The sequence below is a fragment of the Erythranthe guttata genome, chromosome 4, assembly GCF_056151865.1.
Source record: "Erythranthe guttata isolate IM_541 chromosome 4, IM_541, whole genome shotgun sequence".
Lineage (NCBI taxonomy): Eukaryota > Viridiplantae > Streptophyta > Magnoliopsida > Lamiales > Phrymaceae > Erythranthe > Erythranthe guttata.
Genome location: NC_142536.1, coordinates 14,208,414 through 14,230,456, shown reverse-complemented (window position 1 = coordinate 14,230,456; position 22,043 = coordinate 14,208,414). Strand labels below are relative to the sequence as shown.

At 34.3% G+C, this 22,043-nt stretch overlaps 1 protein-coding gene across 1 annotated transcript; it reads left to right on the top strand.

Moving 5' to 3' along the window:
* The first annotated feature begins 1,320 nt into the window (after window positions 1-1,320).
* LOC105973465 (disease resistance protein At4g27190-like) lies at window positions 1,321-12,076 on the top strand. The gene is made up of 3 exons (XM_012998489.2): window positions 1,321-1,713; window positions 2,075-2,121; window positions 8,915-12,076. Exon 3 carries the CDS (start codon window positions 8,915-8,917, stop codon window positions 11,798-11,800), a length of 2,886 nt encoding a protein of 961 aa, XP_012853943.2. The 5' UTR covers window positions 1,321-1,713; window positions 2,075-2,121; the 3' UTR covers window positions 11,801-12,076.
* The last annotated feature ends 9,967 nt before the right edge of the window (window positions 12,077-22,043 follow it).

The following is a 22,043-nucleotide window of genomic DNA, read 5'->3' as shown; positions in this document are numbered from 1 at the left end:
AAACCCGAAATCTCGATCCCAAAAATCCCGAATTGCCGAAATCCCGTCCCGAACTCACCCCTAAATCTAAGGCTTGAGTAAGAACTTGGATGGTCGGAAATAAGAAGAAACTTCTTGTGGCGGCTTGGATGGTGAGTGGATGGAATTGAAAGGATGAGAAAGAGAGAAGTCGGGTTGACGGGGGAATTTGAACCGAAAGGACAAAAAATAAAAAAGATAAAATATTGGAGATAATGAAAAGAAAGGTAAATTACTATAATGAACAGTAAAACTAAATAATAAACAAAGTAATGTACAGTTACTTTTGTAAAATTTAAACATATGGCTGCGTATATATATATGAATATTTTGGTGTTTTGTATTTAAATTTTATGCATAAATATATATTATTTAAGCTTCTAGGTTGATTTTTATCAACGTATTGGATTTTTAATTGATATTTTATCATATAATTATATTAAAATTATATAAAAATAATAAATAGAAGAAAAAATACAAAAATCCGATTGAACCGCGGTCGAACCGGTCGAGCCGTGACCCAGTTGGCCGTCCAGTTCGGTGTCCAGTTCGGTTTTCAAAACATTGTTAACTAATCAAAAGGGGGGATTTTGTAATTTGACCTTACCTTAGGGTGATAGCCGTAATTTACCATAAAAAATAGGGCATATTTCACTTTACACCCCTGAATTATGAGTTGAGTAACATACACACCCCTCAATTACGAAACGTACAAATACGGCCTGTATTTTTTGGTCAAACTTACAAAATGTAAAGACATTAGTTGTGTAATATTTTCTTTAGCAATTACAATCTTACCCCCACTTTTATTCTATGGAAAATATATGTGAATTTTAGTACATAGAAATATAGGTAGCACGGTTAGGAACAAAAAAAAAAAAGGACAACAAGAAAATCAATAGGTGATGGCAGCATATTCAAATAGAATACAAATATGAGGGGTATTTGATACATTTTGTAATTGAGGGGTATATTTGCGATATTCAAGAGTGCAAAGTGAAGTTTCCCAATATAAACTATAGGGTAAATTACAATAACCCTCTGAGGTATAACAAAATTACGAAAACCCCCACCTTGTTTGGGTAATTACAACAAACCCCTCAACTATAAATTTTCTTACTCGTCCACCCTTGCGGTTTCAAATTTAATGGAATCTTCTTGATTATATGGAATAATATAACTTTAGTACCCGTTTTATCCCATTCGAACTCCACAGTTTGAAGCAAGATGATCATAAGATGTGTTTTTTGGCTTGTATATATCAGATTGTGGTGCATCAGAAACTGTATTTTTACACAAAACGAGTACAAACTAGAGCATATTTCACGGAATCCTGATGATTATGTTGAATTTGACACCATAAGGGTGGAGGCATAAGAAAATTTATAGTTGATGGGGATAGATTTAATTATCCAAACAAGAGTGAATTTTTCGTAATTTGACCGTACCTCATGGGTGATTGTAATTTGCCCTAAACTATATATGTAAAATATCTTATATATGGTCCCTCTCGCCCCGCGTCTTTCCTTGTCTTTGTCCACTTGATGATTAATGCGTTTGCAAGTAGTTGTAAAATTGTCAGACGTTTCACACCATTCATACTACTTCATATCTTCACTTCTCATCTTTCAGTTTTGTAAATTCAATCTGACTTCTTATCTTCATTCTCGGCTGATCAGTTTGCATTTTATAAAGGTGATTCATTTCAATCCTATTTTAATTTTTATTTTTATTTTTTTTTGTATTTTATTGTTACTGTAAATGGGTTTTTAAATCTGTTGTAATATTATGTTCCAATCTATTAAATAAAATTATTTTGATCCCCATTATTTTTCTAAGAAAAAATTAAATTTTTGGAAGAACAGTGCCAAAAAATTGCTTTATAAGGAAGGGGGTTTATATGCTAATATTAATTGTATAGAATTTTTTTAGCAATTCTATATAACACTAATAGTGGATAAATAATGGATAAATTAATTCTTCTATTTTTTAATTCTTTTTTTTTATGATTCTTATCTTTAGTTATCTGACTTTGATTATGTGGTTCATTATGTAGATCTGCAGGTGTACAACATATATAGAATATTCTTTTGAGCATCGAAGGTAATAATAATTAATCAGTTAATTTACCTTTATTTTGAGTTGTTAATAATATGTTGTATTGTGATCAAAGGGAGTGGTTTGTTCTATATATGTTTACATGTGGGGAATTGTGTAGTATTGTACTGAATTCCAAATCTAGTTAATTATTTTAGATGGAAAAAGAAACAGTTACTTGAATAACTGAATACAGGAAAATAAGCAAAGATTATTATTTGTTTAATGATGAATTCATGAAAATGGGTAGTCAATTATATGGATTGATGATTTGATTCCTCCACCCATTAAGAATTACAGAAAAATGAGTCTAGTTGACCACATTCAGCCTACTTAGTTGACCGACAACATTAATTCACTCATTTACATTTTAACAAATTTGTCGAAGAACCGTTTACTCGCTAATATCGGTTGGCCTGCTTAGTTGATCTTTTTCTTTTTCTTTTTCTTTTTTTGTCAAAAAGAGAAAAACAATACACACATTTCGTTAATCTGAAATGTTGTAGGAAAAAAACAATACACAAAACTGTTATAAAACAAGGGAAAAGACAAGAAGAGAACAATTGTGTGTATGTATTGTATTCTTATTCAAGTGTGTGTCTACTCCATACAATGGTGTCCCTTTTATAATACAAGAAGACCATTCAAAAGATCATGAGTTACAAGGGAATGAATGGCCTTAACATCCACCATTATCACCTCTAATTACACACTAATGATTTTGTAACTCCTATAGACATCCACTATAGGTTACATAATACTCCCCATTGGATGTCTATGACTATTGAGAGTGTGATACACTGCCTCGTTAAAACCTTGCCAAGAAAAACCCATTGGGATAAAAACTTGGTCGAAGGAAAAAGAGTACAGTGTTGGGTTATTAATCACACTCCCCCTGATGCTGGCAATAGATCGTTAAGCCGACACATTTCAATGTTGTAGATCATGCTCCCCCTGATTTTAGCATGAGACATTGGAGTAAGATCGTCGACATTGAGATTTGCAAACTCGTTATTTGATTGCCATCAATAACTGTCATGTCATCTTTCTTCTTTAACTCTCGAGTACTTTACAAATCTTCAATAATTCGTCAGCCACCTCCTTTGATATAGCCAAAATCTCGTTGGTGCAATCAGACAATATTATCCTCATATATTAGGACCAAGGTCTTCATTATCTCCTCGAGAAAGGATGGGAATATATTTCTTATGTCCAAAGATCGGACAATCATATGTTTACTCAATGAATGAGCTTTATCATATATATAAACAAATAATGGATAAATATTTCATTCGACAAATGCTCGATCTGCAGATCAATGCAAAATATATATCCTCCCAAGATATTTTCATTTCGAATTTTTTCATCAAATAATTGATGATCTGTGTGAGCTCTTCATGAGTCTCAACAAGATTTAATTCGCCCCAAATGATAATAGGAATCAATTTATTTGATTATTCCTTTTGTAAACAAGGTATTCACTAAGGTGACAATACCGTATTCTTCAATATGTAAATGGATCATTCGTAGGGTCTAACTCATGAGACCTCTTATTATATGCTTCAAGCATTTTCAATTCTTTGAAATAACAAGTTATGATCCATATAAATATGCGGTAATTGCATCCATATGGTGCATGTCAAATAATTTTAAATACCATCATAAAGTGATTGCATCACAAAAATATATTTCCAAAAGGCATTCAGATTTACCGCAATGATTTTACCCACCTTTGTACTAAAGGCTCCACAACTTATGTGTGATGACTTCAAGTCAATGTACAATTTATTTCATCAATAATTTCAAATAATCATGGTCAATTGCATTTGTGAATGCATATACTAATGACCAATTAGATGTCGACATCTATCAAAATGTATGAGCTTCAAGCTCTTCACATTATAAAAATAATTGTACATATAGTTATTCGATAACATCTTTAGTACTCCCCATATTTCTTCATAATTAATCAATGAAGAGCTCACTATTTCACTTTCCGGTACCGGATTCTCCTTAGAGAATTATATTCATATAAATGGGAATTGTAGCCTTTGTGGGTACGATCTCTTCTTGAGATCCATATCTTTTCATGTACCATGCATTTTTCTCTTATAGAGAATTTTCTATATTGCATCAATAAAGTTTTCATAATACTTTATGTGCTTGAGCTCATTATTTATTTCAATAAAATGTCCTACATGGACAAAACGCGCGCTTTTGAGTTTCACAATGTGGAGGGGGTATTGAGGACTACTTGTCCATTTTATTTTCAAACTAAACAAATTCAATTTGGTACATGAATATTCATTCGAAAAGAATTTTCAACTCTTTAAGATATTATATCGGTACAACAACAAAATTGAGAACTAATAGTCTCAAATGCCTCTCTATTCACTTAGAGAGCAAGCTAACCATGATTTATTTGCCAATCAACTATTTATTGGCACATAATGGTTCGATTTATAATGGTCTTGGTAGCTACCATATAATCATCAATGATTTTCTCATCCAAATATGTATTTCATTTATGCCACCATAACTGGCAGAAATTCTCAAATCATAGTAATGGATATTGGTGTTGAGGCGTCCCCCAACATCGTCTTTAAGACGAATCCTTTCATGAATGAGATAAGTAATAGGATGAGAGTATGATGCTACTAGCGCTAGTAGACTTTAATTGAACGGTATATACACCACTTATAAGGGTGTTAATCATTCGAACCAACATATATATCTCCCCCTCTTATATGTATAAATTAAGATTGGTTAGTTGTGTACCATAATCATTTAGGGATTCACGATGCAATCACAATGTGAAATTTGTCCTTTGAGGACATTCGTTTATAAGCCTTTCATGGCAACATCTAATGTGCAATGTGTCCTTTTTGGACATTTTCTCTTGCACTCATTTGCAACATAAGTAATAATTTCAAGTTGTCATTTTGTCGATAAATAATGCATCTAGCATTTTACACATTAAAATTGTTGCAAATGATTTCTTTTTTTCTTTTGTGATTAAATATTTCCATGCACAAATGTGAATGAGACAAAGATCATTTCATAAAATTCACGCCGTTATACAAGAACCGTCTTCTTATCTCCCTCTTAACGGCGGGAAAATTGTCTCATTAAAATGGCAAATTGACAATGTATGCCATAGAAATATCTCCCATTAGGGGTGCAAAATATTGCATAGCATAAATAATAAACAAACTACGTGATATCATGTTATGTGGCTGAATATAACTTCATTTGAGAATCTATCAGATTCTGAACATAAATGGTCAAATTTCAAAACTATGAAAATTCAGGGACCAAACGGTAAATTTTGAAAGTTTAGGGACCAAAATGTAAATTTTTAAAACTTCGTGAACAAGGCTGATATTTTTGTTAAAAATCAGTGAAAACTGAAAATGTTGAAATAGATTCACAATTGCGGATGACGAATGGAACGAGCTGCATATTCTGAAAAACATTTGGACTAAATTGTAAAATTTTCAAATTCGGAGGACTAAAATGAATTTTTTGAACATTTTGAAGTAATAAACCGTAAGTTTCGAAAAATCAGAATATGCAGAGGGTTTGAAATTTTAACGCGAAAACCAGATCTCCTTTTTTTTCGTTTGGTTTGAAATTTCTTCTCATCTCATCTAGACCAATTAAAAAAAATCATGTACATACCTCCATAGATATGGATTTGGAGTGAAATTTGCATCACTAAACTTTTGTGATTCAAAAACTTTAATTTAATTGGTCAATAGCGTGACTCCAAAATCAACACATGCTTTTCTGTTGGTGCTTCATAAAACTTATCAACATGCTTTATCGTAAAATAGATTTATCACCAATCATTTTTCATATTTTTCACATCTCTACACCTCTAATGGTTAGATAAATTGTAATAAGCACCATGATATCTATATAAGATATCTCTTGAAATATTTTGTTGTTTTACCTGTCAAAGAATAACAACAATGAAACGAGCTTTGCATTATTTCAATTTTAGCTCCACAACTCGTATTATAGTATGATATGCTATGAAATTTTCTTGATTTTTGCTAGTACGAGTGCAACTTTAATTTTTATGTTGCAACTTCATGATCATAATATAGATCCAAATATTGCTACTACGGTAGCATTTCAAGTCACAAACTTAGAGAATATTTTCTCTTACAATTCTCCATTATATGTATCTTCAAGACACATATATCGAAATATTTTACTTGTCGTTTTCAAAACAACAAAGTCAAGATTTAAAGAGAGCAAATTATAGAGATGATCAAATATCTATCTCTCTTTTTCTTCATAAGTAACTAGAAGTAATGTTATTTTTACTTGTGTGTTCAAGACACATAACCCCCAATTAAGTACTCGTTTCTTGAAAATGAAACAATAATATTTTGCTCGGTGTCTTCTAGACACATTTTCATTATGAAATATTTGGTTATTTCTTGATGACACATAAATGGATCTTCAACTTCAATGATCCAAAGCTCATAGTTATGTTTCTTCTTGAGCTATCAAAAATAATTTTGAATTGTGTGATATGTCTCATTTCATTGAATTCAAAAGGAATAGTCCTTTCGAGTACATTTATATATAATCTCAAAATTTGAGTTTTATTGCTTAAAGTTATATACTCGATTTGAGCATGAAGGCCTCATATAAATCATTATAGTACTTGATATGAAATAATAGTACTATAATTAACTCGAATTTTCATATATATCATTGAACCACAAACTGGATAGTTCTTTCGAGTACAATATACTATTCAAATATCAAGGATTGAGTTTTATACCTTGAATTTATGTACTCGATTTAGGCATCAAGCCTTTATAATTGGTACTTAATCGTAAAATAATAGTACCTTGAGTGGAAAATACTCATTAACTCAAATATTCAATTTTGAGTATCATACCTAGACCTTGAGTCTAATATATTCAATCAAGACTTATGGTCTTCAAATTTAATCTAGGCCCCAAGCCTTTATATTTAATATTCCTCCACATAAGCTTTCAAGCTTTCATATTTAAACTAGGCTTTAATTTGAGCCTAAAATTTATGAACTTCGAGTTCTTTTTTTTCGATTGATGGACCTTTTCAAGTTGCATAAACTAGAGAACAAGTGGGTTTTTTTTCTTCTTAATATACCACTCAAATCTTCGAGTCACTTGATTGCACGTGCTCGATTTGGGCTTCAAGCCTCAATATATAATAAAAATCGTAATAGTACTTTGATCATGAAAGAATAGTACTATAAATGGGGAATACCCTCTAACTCAAATGTTCAAGAGTCTTATCATTTAGACGTAAAGTCTAATAAACTCAATCGAGATTTCTGATCTCGTATGTAATCTAGGCTTTATGCCTTTAATCATCCCTTTTTGTTTTTAGAACATCATGTTCATCTCAAAAATTCGCACAAGGGACAGCTTTGGCAGAGCTGGGTATTTCAAGCATATCTCCCTCGATCGGGATCCGATTTTGATGATTCAAAATGTTCCGAACAACCAACAAAAACTTCTACAAGTTTCGTATTTTGAACTTTTCTGAAATTCGAACATTATCATGTCCAAAACTAGGCTCAAAGTAAGAACTCGTGAATTGCACGAAAAATCACCTACAACAAAATTAAGATGGTTAATATTTTATCAATTCAAAAAAGAATAAAAAATTTAAAATCAACTCCCTTTCATCTTCTATGGCTATGGAGTCATCTTCCTTGGACCATCTTTACTCGAAAATTTAAGTAGAACAATCGTGCTGATAACGTGTTATAAAACAAGGGAAAATACAAGAAGAGAACAAGTGTGTGTATGTATTGTATTCTTATTCAAGTGTGTGTCTACTCCATACAATGGTGTCCCTTTTATAGTACAAGAAGACCATTCAAAAGGTCATGAGTTACAAGGGAATGAATGGCCTTAACATCCACCATTATCACCTCTAATTACACACTAATGATTTTGTAACTCCTATAGACATCCACTATAGGTTACATAATAAAAACAATTTTTTTTAATAAATGTTGTACGAATAATTAATAAACAATATTAAATATTTAAAAAATGTTTATAATTAAAAATTATTTAAAAGATGTTAAACTTAATTTTGAGTAAATTACATGGTTCTCCCTTAAGGTTAAGTCTAATAACACATAGACCCTAGTAGTTTTAACACATGATGAAGACCCCCTCAACGTTTAATTTTAACTAAAAATTAAATTTCAATTAACTAAAACATAAGAAAATTAAAAACTTAGACAATAATTTTAAGCTTTTGTATGTAAAATAATAATTATCAGTATTGGCACTCGTGAAATAATATTTTTGTTTTCACTAAAATATTTTTTAAATAAAAAATAATATATTTTTTTAATAAAATTAGAAAATAATACGCTTTTGTATGTAACATAATAATTATTAATAATGGAAAATTAATTACTTTTATCATTTTATATACAAAAAGAGTAAAAATATCTCAATATTAATATCTTCTTTGAAAAGAAATACTTTCGTAAAAATAAAAACATTAAGGAAGGTCTTTGTAATATTTTCAAAATATAATGTTCATGAATTTCCGAAGATGATGTAAATATAGTGTATGTAACCCTTACAATTGTAGACATGAAAGAGGAAATTCCTTCTTTTGTAATTTATTTTCTTTTTTTTAGACATGAAAGAGGAAACTTCTGCTGCTTGCTTATAAATAAATTTCATCACTATTGATCATGCATACTTATAAATAACTTGTTTATTTTTTATTTTTTTTAATTTTATTTAATTGAACTCCACAGATGGGCATTTTTGAAACGCTGGTGTGCTCAATTTTCTCCAAGATTGGGGATAAGCTGATTGATCATGGAGACCGCATTGTGAGTGGAGGACTCAACATCAAATCCGTTTCAGATTCTCTTAAAAGAAGCTTAGATTCCTTAACTGCCAAAGCGTCGGATGTTGACGAACAAATCAAGAACTCGGAGCTCTCGGGTAAGAAGAAAAGAAAACGAGAAGTTGAGGACTGGTTGAAACAGGTGCAAGTTATTCAAACCGAATTATCTGCACTTGAAAACGAAGCAGATTCTGAAGGGTTTGTTAGTAAGTTTCTGGGGAGCGATCGAGCACCAAAACTGCAAGAAAGAGTAGACAAACTTGTTGAGCAAAGTCGTCATTTCGGTGAACTTGTTCTTGATGCTTGTGATATCCGAGGGGAGGCGTTGTTGACAACTAAGCTGGTCGGTAAAGCATTTGAGGAGAATGTTGAAAGAATTTGGAAACTTTTGGTGACTGATAAAGTGCCGATCATTGGGATTTACGGCATGGGTGGTGCGGGCAAGACTACTCTGACGAAGCACATCCACAACCGACTACTAGAAGAATTGACTCAAGAATGCGTTTTTTGGATCACAGTCTCCCAAGAGTTCAGCATAACGATGTTACAAGATGGAATAGCCCGTGCTATAAAGTTGGACCTTTCGGACGAGCGCGATGAAGACAAACGAGCAGCGAGATTGCACAAAGCTTTACTATTGCTTGGAAAGAAGTTTGTCCTCATATTGGATGATTTGTGGGAGAATGATTTGTGGGACGATATCATTTTGGAAAAGCTGGGAGATCCGCTTCGTGTTGAGGGTTGCCAATTGATTATAACAAGTCGCTCATCAGACGTGTGTCGTCAGATGAATTGCCAAGAATTAATTCAAGTGGAACCATTAGATATGGATGGAGCATGGAACTTATTCTGTGAAATACATGGACGACAAAGACAAACGACACTAAATCGACAAGTAGAAGAAATTGCAAAGTCTATGGTGAAAATGTGTGACGGTTTGCCCTTAGGGATCATCACCGTAGCTGGAAGCATGAGGGGTGTGACTGAAGTTCATGCATGGAGAGATGCAATGGAGGAACTACAAGAATCTGCTACGGGGAACGACCGTATGGATGTTAAAGTTTTTAAAGTTCTCAAGTATAGTTTTGATCAATTGGATTCTGTATTACAACATTGTTTTCTGTATTGCGCCTTGTATCCTGAAGACTGGGACATATCACGAGAGGAATTGGTTCGAAGATTCATTACAGAAGAGTTGGTCGAGAAAAGAAAGAGGATGAAAGCACAAATCGACAAGGGCCACACCATACTTGATAAATTAGTGAGTGTTTGTTTACTAGAAAGGACTCGTGATGATGATGACCGTGATTGTGTGAAGATGCATGATCTAGTAAGAAGCATGGCCCTGAAGATCACTGAAGGTAAAACTATGGTAAAAGCTGGGGGATATCGTTTGAAAGAAATTCCGAACGAGGAAGTGTGGACAAAGGATCTTGAGAAGGTGTCCTTGGTGTTTAATGACATAGAGCGAATTCCAGATTGCGTGTATCCTAATTGTCCTAAGTTGTCAACATTACTATTGTGTTGGAACTTAGACTTGCATTACATAGCAGATTCATTTTTTTCAAAAATGCATGGCCTACGCACTCTTGATTTGTCTGGCACTGAGATCAAGGAGTTGCCAAATTCTGTATCTGACTTAGAGAGCCTCAAGGCCTTGATCCTCAGAGATTGCAGTAGTCTTGTATGTATTTCCAACTTGGAAAAGCTGAAGGAACTAAGGGAGCTCGACCTCTCGTTTACACCAATCATCAGGGAAGTGCCTCAAGGACTCGGAAAACTAGTCAATCTCGAATTCTTGTCACTGAGAGATTTCTATGGGTCTATCTCGATTTTCCCCACGGATGTTCTAGTCCATCTCAGAAAGCTCAAGTGTCTCTATCTTCCGTATTATGTAGAGGCACCAATTGGAGAAATCGAGATGTTGAAAGAGATGGAGGAGTTTGAGGGGCGATTCAAAGATGTTCCTGATTTTGATCGATTTATTCAGTCTCAAAAGAGTAAGGGGTACGCAGTTTCCTATCGTATACAAGTGGGGGATCTTCTACATTATGAATTTTTTGATAACGATATGAACTTCAGTAGTGTGGAGTTTAGCTCGACAGACTTTAAGACGACTAGAGAGGAGAGAGAAGTGGTTACATTACTGGCAAGTGACACCCAACAACTAACATTCGACGAGTGTGAGGGCTTAAGCAAGTGCCTTTCGGATGACTTCAACATTCCCGGTTATCTTCACATCTTTAAAATCGAACTTTGCCACGGAATAGAAAGCATTCTGAAAGACGAGCAATTGATCATGTTTTCTTCTCTTAGAAGGCTTTGGATTTTATACTGTAACAAGATGAAGAAGCTGGGGCTGCGTGGGTCGGGTTTCCCATACCTTGAAGAACTATGGATTATAGGTTGTCCAGATATAGAAGTGATAATACAAGCAGTGGCGTCAGAAAATGTCGATCTCCCCAAGTTGAAAAGGTTAGAGATACATAACCTGCCGAAACTGAAGAACATCTGTGAGGCAAAAATGATGTGCGGTTCCATTGAGAAAATTGAGTTATGGGGATGTCCATTATTGAAGAAATTGCCGTTGCATTTTCCTGGAGAACTTGTGGATGGACAAATGAATTATTCTCCTCCGCCAGCTCTTGAAGAAATCGTGATAATGGAAAACGAGAGAGAATGGTGGGAATCATTGGAGTGGGACCATCCTTCACACGGAAATCTCCTACAGCCATTCCTTACATTTGAGGAGCCTTCCCCTTTCTCTAGTCCCGAAACTTACTCGGGTTAAAGTATCTTTACCGACATGTTTTCACAGTGCACGTTATTTTGGTTTACTTTTTCTTTTCTTTTTTTTTTTTTTCTTTTTATGTAATTGTTAAGTGATTTGGAATTGCAGATTTTGAACTTTTTAATTCAGGTTGAAATTGTTTTGATATGTAACAATTATCTATACCCATTTTGTATGAAACCCATTTTGTTTTTTGTTTTTCATTTGTTAGAGTTTTAGGATACCTTTTGTACAGATTGAGTATTACAAAGTGTTGGATAATTACACTTTTCGTCCATATACTTTACCACTTATTCGTTTTTCGTCCCTAGACAAGTTGGAGTGACATTATCCATCCCTAAACTTGTCATTTTTCTGTTATTTCCGTCCCTCCGTCAATTTGGCTGGTTAGTTTGGACGGAAAATAGCATATGCTTCGCACATGATACGTAAGAGCCAACCCCTCTTCAATTTCAGATTGCATCTTCTTTAGAACATAATCCTTCTTTTCCAAATTGCTAATTTCTTTAATATCACACCTCTTTGTACTCATAAATAGCCTCGATAATCCCCAAAAGACAATTGTTTTCCATCATACAAAAATCTGATGCAATGCAATTTCTACTTTGAATTAATATATTTGGATTTGTTGAATGAAATTTATAATATGTTAAGCTACTCAAAAAGAATTCTTTGTTTTACAGTCAATTCTGATCAGAATTTCCTCTTAATTAGGTGGGAATGGGTCTCTTGCATGGTGGTGGTTCGTTTCCAAAGTTGAAATGGGTATTTTGGGAATGTACAATGGTGGCTCGTTTTCTCTAGCAAAGTTTACAGATGAGTTTTGTTGGGTGCCAATGCATGGGTAATTTGAGTTAATATGAGTTGGTTTCACAAGCATATCAACAACAGCATACACATGAGTGGCCACGTGGATTAATCATCCATGTCAGCACATATATTGAGATTTTCAGGTCAACGTAATTATATTACTGTCGTTGACAGTAAAATAACTGTAAACACAATAATATTACTGTCAACAACATCAATATTATTATTTTTTTTGGGTTTTTTGTTTTGTTTAAGTTATTCACGGAGTAACGTAATAATATTATTCTCTATTATTGTAATATTACTGTAAACACAATAATATTACTGCGGTTGACGGTAATATTACTGTTGTTATAGTAATATTTCTGTCAACCACATCAATATTATTATTTTGTTTGGAATTTTTTGTTTGTTTGAGTTATTCACGGAGTAACGTAATAATATTACTGTCACTCACAGTAATATTAATTCTTTTGGCTTTTTATTATGTTTACATTTGTTGAACGGTCAACATAGTAATATTACTCTATTACACAATAATAATGAGTTTTGTTGTGTTAATATTATTGTGCTAGAGATTAATATAGCAATATTACTGCGTTAAACTATAGTTTAGTTAATTTTACTGTGTTTAACAGAAATATAGTTAATATTACTGTCAATCACAGCAATATTGCTGTTTAAACGAAAAAAAAAAAGTTACAGAAAGAAAGAAAAGAAAAGAAGAAAAAAAATTCGAAAAAGTCAACGCCGGAGACCAGCGTTGACCGCCGGTCAATGCCAGAGACCGGCGAAAAAATCCGGATGAAAAAAAAAATTTGAAAAGTCAACGCCGGAATCCGGCGGGAAAAAAAAGTTTTGGGTCAAAATTGAATAATTTGTGAAATTTGGGGTCAAATTGAGATTAAATTAAGTTAATGATGACATTGGAGCATATTAAAGTATGAGGGGTTATTTTAGTCCTTTAAAAAAATCAGGACCATGTGTGGACTTATTGGTAAATGAGTTTTTTGTTTGGATGTCTTTATGAATAAATACCCATTGATGAGCTTATTTGTAATCACCCCTATAGAAGGGTTTTTGTGCATAAGTCCCCAACCAATAATATTTATTATTATAGGTTTAGGGGTTATATCTCTTTCACCAATAAGCCCACCCCTTTAATATTTATTATAAATAAAGGAAACATTCATTATTATGCTCAATTCTTAATTGTAACCCCAATTTAATCAATTTTGTCCACAAAAATCCAATTTTGACCACAAAAATTCAATTTTGACTTTTTCTTTTCAAAAAAAAAAATTTGACTCCGTATTCCGGCGTTGACCGGCGGTCAACGCCGGTCTCCGGCGTTGACTTTTTAAAATTGGAGCATACTTTAATATGCTCCAATTTCATACTTAACTTAATTTAATCTCAATTTGACCCCAAATTTCACAAATTATTCAATTTTGACCAAAACCCTTTTTTTTCAACAATTGTTTTTTTTCAAAAAAAAAAAAATTTTGCCGCCGGGTTCCGGCGTTGACTTTTCATTTTTTTTTCTCTTTTTTCTTTTCTTTTCTTCCGGATTTTTTCGCCGGTTTCCGGCGATCTCCGGCGTTGACTTTTATTAGTATTTATTTATTATTATTTTTTTTAGGTCCGCCGCTAAACGTTGACCGTAATTGTGTTGTCACTGACAGTAAATTAACGTAATTATACTGTCAATGATATTTAATTAACGTAATTCTACTGCCGTTGACAATACATTTATGTAATTGTTCTGCCGTTGACAGTAAATTAACGTAATATTATTATTTTTTTATTTTTTGTTATTTTTTTTTATTTTGTTTGATTTGTTGACAAGTCAACGTAACTATATTACTGTCGTTGACAGTAAAATAATTGTAAACACAATAATATTACAGTCAACAACATCAATATTATTATTTTTTTTGGGTTTTTTGTTTTGTTTGAGTTATTCACGGAGTAACGTAATAATATTACTGTCTATTATTGTAATATTACTGTAAACACATTAATATTACAGTGGTTGACGGTAATATTACTGTTGTTATTGAAATATTGTTGTCAACCACATCAATATTATTATTTTATTTGGATTTTTTTGTTTGTTTGAGTTATTCATGGAGTAACGTAATAATATTACTGTCACTCACAATAATATTAATTCTTTTGGCTTTTTATTATGTTTACATTTGTTGAACGGTCGACATAGTAATATTACTCTATTACACAATAATAATGAGTTTTGTTGTGTTAATATTACTGTGCTAGAGATTAATATAGCAATATTACTGCGTTAAACTATAGTTTAGTTAATTTTACTGTGTTTAACAGTAATATAGTTAATATTACTGTCAATCACAGCAATATTGCTGTTTAAACGAAAAAAATAAAGTTACAGAAAGAAAGAAAAGAAAAGAAGAAAAAAAATTCGAAAAGGTCAACGCCGCCGGTCAAGGCCGGAGACCGGCGAAAAAATTCGGAAGAAAAAAAAAAATTTGAAAAGTCAATGCCGGAATCCGGCGGGAAAAAAAAATTTGAAAAAAAAAAGTTTTGGGTCAAAATTGAATAATTTGGGGTCAAATTGAGGTTAAATTAAGTTAATGATGACATTGGAGCATATTAAAGTATGAGGGGTTATTTTAGTCTTTTACAAAAATCTGGACCATATGTAAACTTATTGGTAAAGGAGTTTTTTGTCTGGATCTCTTTATGAATAAGTACCCATTCATGGACTTATTTGTAATTACCCCTTTATATATTGGTGAAGAGTCTTTAGTTGTTGACTTATTTATTTTATTATATTTTTTATAAGAATGTTGTTGACTTAAAAAACTTTTTATATGTCCCAATAATAATAATAATATATCCTAAAAAATTACTATATAGGGGATGTATACTAAAAAAATGCATTATATAGAAGGGTTTTTGTGCATAAGTTCCCAACCAAGCATCTTTATTATTCTACGTTTATGGGCTATATCTCTTTCACCAATAAGCCCACCCCTTTAATATTTATTATAAATAAAGGAAACATTCATGTATATGCCCAATTCTTAATTGTAACCTCAATTTAATCAATTTTGTCCACAAAAATCTAATTTTGACCACAAAAATTCAATTTTGACTTTTTCTTTTCAAAAAAAATTTTTTGCCGCCGGATTCCGGCGTTGACTTTTCAAAATTGTAGCATGCTTTAATATGCTCCAATTTCCTACTTAACTTAATTTAATCTCAATTTGACCCTAAATTTCACAAATTATTCAATTTTGACCCAAAACTATTTTTTTCCAACAATTTTTTTTTCAAAAAAAAACAAATTTGGCCGCCGGATTCCGGCGTTGACTTTTCATTTTTTTTTTCTCTTTTTTCTTTTCTTTTCTTCCACATTTTTTCGCCGGTTTCCGGCGTTGACTTTTATTAGTGTTTTTTTTTTTTTTTTTTTTTTTTTTTTTTTTTTTTGTTTACGTCCGCCGCTTAACGTTAACTGTAATTGTGTTGTCACTGACAGTAAATTAATGTAATTATACTGTCAATGATAGTTAATTAACGTAATTCTACTGCCATTGCATAATAAATTGAGGTATCTTGACTTGTATCTATTGAATATAAATTTCATAACCAAATATTTTTTCGCACTGAATTTCTGAATATTCTTTTCTTGTAATAAACACTTTGCAACAGTCTTAATCTGTACAAAAATATCCTAAAAAATCAACAAAACAAATAACCTTGGCCAAATAAATACCATAAAAATGGTCACACTTGTACAAGAGTCAGAGAACCCCTCTACTTTGTTAGAAATGGTCTCAGATCAAGTATGTATTTGCCCATCTTCCACAAGTACTCCATTAACTACACCTAATAAATTCAAATTCAAATTCAATAATTTCAACATTTTTAGCCCCACATTGTATCTGATAAATTTTGGCAAAGAAAATTCTATATTTCTCCATTCTCTTTCACGTGCTAATATACAGACATTAGCCATAAGTAAAATAGGAAACATAATTTACAAGATAGGAAACAAATAAAAGATATCAGAAAAGATATCAACAAAATATTCTCCCATATCCACCAAATCTTCTCTTCACGTCAATTCCGCCAACACTCCCCCTCAAGTTGGTGCATGAAGATCACGAATGGCCAACTTGTCGAGAAAAACCTCAAACTGCTTCTTGCCGATTGCTTTGGTGAATATATCTGCTAACTGTTCACCGGTCCGAATATAGTGGGTAGAGATAATACCTTCCTGAATAGCATCACGAACAAGGTGACAATCCACCTCTATATGTTTAGTGCGCTCATGAAACACCGGGTTAGCTGCAATATGCATGGCAGCCTGATTATCACAATAAACACGAATTCGATGTCGATGAGAAATACCCAATGACAACAATAAACCCTTCAACCATTTGAGTTCGCAAGTGAGAGTCGCTAGAGCTCGATACTCAGCCTCAGCAGAAGACCTGGAAACTGTATGTTGTTTCTTTGTCTTCCATGAAATTGGTGAAGACCTAAGAAGCACAAAATACTCGGTAATAGACCGACGAGTAAGCGGACAACTTGCCCAATCCGAATCACAATAGCCATGTAACTGAATATCAATGTTACCACGCAAGAAAATCCCACGCCCGGGACAACCTTTTACATAATGTACCACTCGTAAAGCTGTTTCCCAATGTCTTATTCGTGGTGATTTCATGAACTGAGCCAATGTATGAACTGAGTAACACAATTCAGGTCGAGTAATTGTCAAGTAAATCAATCGTCCAACAAGACGGCGATACTGTTCCGGGTTGTCTAACAACACACTATTGTCGAGAGCAAGACCATGGTTTTGTTCCAATGGAATCATTGCTGGCTTAGATCCCAACTTCCCTGTTTCGGCAATTATGTCCAATGCATATTTACGTTGGGACAAAAATATTCCATCCATCCCTCGTGCAACTTCAATCCCTAAGAAATATTTTAATTTTCCAAGATCTTTCATATGAAAGCATTCATTGAGATATGCCTTAAAAAATTTCAACATTTCTGAATTATTCCCGGATATAATCAAATCGTCGACATATACAAGAACAACCAAAATAGCACCATATTTTCTAAAAATGAACAGAGAATAATCAGAATATGACTGCTTAAATCCATAATTTTTAATGCAGTAGAAAGTTTAGCAAACCAATTTCGTGGAGCTTGCCGCAATCCATACAAAGACTTCCGCAATCGACACACCCTGTCAGAAGAGGAGCTAGAAAAACCAGGAGGTGGCCGCATATACACTTCTTCGTCAAGGTCCCCATGTAAAAATGCATTACGAACATCCATTTGATGTAACTCCCACTTTTGTTTGGCGGCCACAGCTAGAAGAACCCTCACCGTAGCCATTTTAGCAACCGGAGCAAATGTCTCGTTGTAGTCGATTCCTGCTTTTTGGTTATTGCCCAGTACTACCAAACGCGCCTTATGTCTTTCGATGGATCCATCAGAATTATACTTTGTTTTGTAAACCCATTTGCAACCAATGGGTTTCTTTCCCGAAGGCAAGTTCTCCATAGTCCACGTGCCATTCTTTTCAAGTGCCTCTATCTCTTCTTGCATAGCTTTACGCCATTTATCATGTCTGACAGCCTCTGAAAAATGGGTGGGCTCTGTCTCGGCTGTAATAGATGCCAAAAAACGACGATGTGGTGCAGAAAAATTATCACAGGTTACATAATTAGCTATGGGATAAGGAGTATCTGAGGACATCTGAATAGCAGGTTGCGATGTGACGGGATCAGGGCAGCGAACAGTGTGACACACGTAATCTTGTAAATGACTCGGGGGACGTTCTTCTGTCACGGATGGAACAACAAGTTCAGTTTCAACGTCTTCAACTGAATTCCCAACACTCCCCCTGTCGTCGCAATCTGGCGACTCAACGTCTAGAGTCTGCAACTCTTCATCGACAACAAGGTCATCAATTACAACATCGGAACTTGGAGCCCCAATAATGGTTGTGGAAGAGCTACAAAATGGAAATTCCTTTTCACTGAAAACAACGTCACGAGATACAAAAAATTCATGTTTCTCCAAATCATACAATTTCCATCCCTTTTTTTTCCATACGGATATCCCATAAACACACATTTACGACTTCTAGAGGCAAACTTATCGTTTTCTTTGGCACGGGCAAAACACAAACACCCAAAAATGCGAATATTGGCATAAGATGGAGGAGTATTAAACAATACCTCATAAGGAGTTTTTCCCCCTAAAACAGATGAGGGAGTCCGATTAATCAAATACCCAGCAGCTAACACACACTCACCCCAAAACTTAATAGGAAGATGGGCCTGAAACCGCAAAGCACGTGCCACATTCAAAATATGCCGGTGTTTCCTTTCCACTCTACCATTTTGTTGAGGAGTACCAACACACGACGTCTGAATCTCTATTCCTTTATCCACGAGAAAACGAGTAAGAGAAGTAAATTCAGTCCCATTATCACTCCTTATAATTTTTACTTCTTTACCAAACTGTCTACTCGTCAATGCACAAAAATTTCTCAAAATATTATTTACTTCAGACTTCTCAATAAGCAAGTAAATCCACACAGCTCTAGTAAAGTCATCCACAATAGTCAAAAAATAAATTGCACCACAAGAAGATGGGACACGATATGGTCCCCATAAATCACAGTGGATCAAATAAAAAGGCTCTTTCGCATTATGATTACTTTGTTCAAAAACATCTCTAGTCTGTTTCGCACGAAAACAAGTTTCACAAACTCTATTTTTTTGATCAATAACAACTGAACTAAAATTTGGTAAAGCTGCCACAATACTATAAGATGGATGCCCCATACGACGATGCCACAACTCTACGCTACTCTTGCTCTCAACCTTGTGCGCGCGCGCTGGTGTCACACCTCGAAAAATATATATCCCGTCACATTGCTAACCCACACCAATCAGTGTCCTCGATACACGGTCCTGTATTATACATAGCTTATCAGTAAGTGTGACGATAAAATTTTTATTTTTCGAAAGTAATTTTCCAAGAGACAATAAATTGCAATTCAATTGTGGAACAAATAACACATGTGATAATTTCAATTTATCTCCCATAACCACTGTTCCTTCTTTCGTTGCCATAGTTTCAGCTCCATTTGGTAGACCCACCGAACATGGGTTTACTTTGCAAATATCAGCAAACGAATCAACACATCCTGTCATATGATGCGAGGCTCCGGAATCAAGTATCCACTGATGGTCAGAGGTCTTACCAGAGAGTTTTTCTGTGGGGTTGTTCTTCTGGGCTTTCAACATCGTCACAAGAGTTGCCCATTGATCATCGGTCAGTCCCGTAAGCCCAACACGGTTAGAATCTGTCACTGTTGACGTTGTGCCACGTCCATTCACACCTTGCGCAGCATTTGCACGGATCGAAGCACGTCCACGTCCCATACCTCGTCCAACCCCACGTCCATTTCCACGGCCGCCCCCACATGGCCTGTCGCCCCACCAATCCAGATATCCGATAATCTGAAAACAACCGTTTGTATCATGTCCCACTCTTCCACAGTGTTTGCAATTCTCATTTTTGTCTTTATTGTCACGACCTTTTGTTTGAACAGCAAAAGCCATTGCGTCACTTCTGTCGTCTCTTCCCCGAGCGATCTCACGGTGTCTTTCTTCAGTAACAATCATTGAATAAACTCGATTTAACCCGGGCAGCGGTTCCATATTTAGGATTGTTGATCTCACTGTACCAAACATGGAGTCTTCTAATCCCATCAAAAATTGATGAATTTGCTCGTCTTCTCGTCTCTTAATCATTTGTTCTGTAATTTTGCACTTGCAGCCAACACAAGTGCAAGTCATAATTGGCTCGTAATCATTCAATTCATCCCACAACATCTTTAGACGACCAAAGTAAGTCGCAATCGGTTGTCCACGTTGCTTGCATCCAGCCAACTCTGCTTTTAATTGTTGAATACGAGGTCCATTGGCAATTGCAAATCGCAATTGCAAATCGTCCCAAAGCTCCTTCACGTTCTCCCTGTACGTAATGCTCGAACGTAAGGTGGGTTCAATAGTATTGAATATCCATGCCACCAACATGGAATTTACCATCCACCAATCGTCAATTTCTGTAGAATTGGCGGCTGGTTGTGAAATTGTCCCGTCGATAAATCCGAGTTTCCTTTTAGCCCGCAACGCCACTTTCATGGCTTTGGCCCATTCTTCGTAATTAGTTCCCTTCAATTGTACATGAGTCACCAAGGCTCCTGGATTGTCAGCCGAGGTTAACGTATATGGCGTCACCATGTCTATCTTGTTCTTGCCACTATCACCTCCGGTCATGGAGATATTTGACTTACTGTTTGTTTTTCTTTTCCCCGTTTTGCTTTCTCCTTTTTTTTTTTTTTTTTTTTTTTTTTTAGAATTTTGCTGGCTCTGGTGCCATGATAAATTTTGACAAAGAAAATTCTATATTTCTCCATTCTCTTTCACGTGCTAATATACAGACATTAGCCATAAGTAAAATAGGAAACATAATTTACAAGATAGGAAACAAATAAAAGATATCAGAAAATATATCAACAAAATATTCTCCCATATCCACCAAATCTTCTCTTCAAGTCAATTCCGCCAACAGTATCCACTTTTTACTCTAAACTATCTTCAAGATGATCATATCATACAATAATCCATCAAAAAATAATGCAGGAAAAGGAAAAAAGGATGATGATGTTTGTTTCAGCAAAAAGAATAACACTTACAATCACAGAAAAAAAAAAAAAAAAAAAAGGGAAAATGCGCACCGTAAAAAAATTTCACAAGCTCAAAGTGTACCAATAGCACCCAAGTGGTTTCTGGAAATAGAAGAAACGGGAAGATTCACCCTGATTGACTCTTCAAACGTGAGCAACGGTTGTAGGAGATTCTTCTTGAGTGAAGCATTGTCCCACTCCAACGATTCCCACCATTCTCTCTCGTTTTGCAGTAGCTTGATTTCTCTAAGAGACGCCGGACGAGAATAATTCGTTTGTGCATCGACGACTACTTATCTAGGAAAATACAAAGGCACTTTCTTTAATAACGGACATCCCCATAACTCAATTCTCTCGATGGAACCGCACTTCATTGTTGCCTTACAAATGCTCTTCAGTCTCGGGAGGTTACGTAACTCTAATGTTTTCAACTTGGGGAGAGAGACGTTTTCTTCACCTTCTGCTTCTACTTCTTGCACTATGATGTCTTCTATACTGGACAGCCTTTGATACGGATTTCTTCCAAGTTCGGGAAATCCGACCCTAGCAGCCCCAATTTCTTCATCTTGTTACAGTAAAAAATGTTAAGCCTTCTAAGAGACGAAAACACGATCGATTGCTCGTTTTTCAGAATACTTTCTATTCCGTGGCAGAGTTCAATTT

Excerpts from the sequence above, each read along its gene's own strand:
- LOC105973465 (XM_012998489.2), top strand. The coding sequence starts at position 8,915 with ATGGGCATTTTTGAAACGCTGGTGTGCTCAATTTTCTCCAAGATTGGG.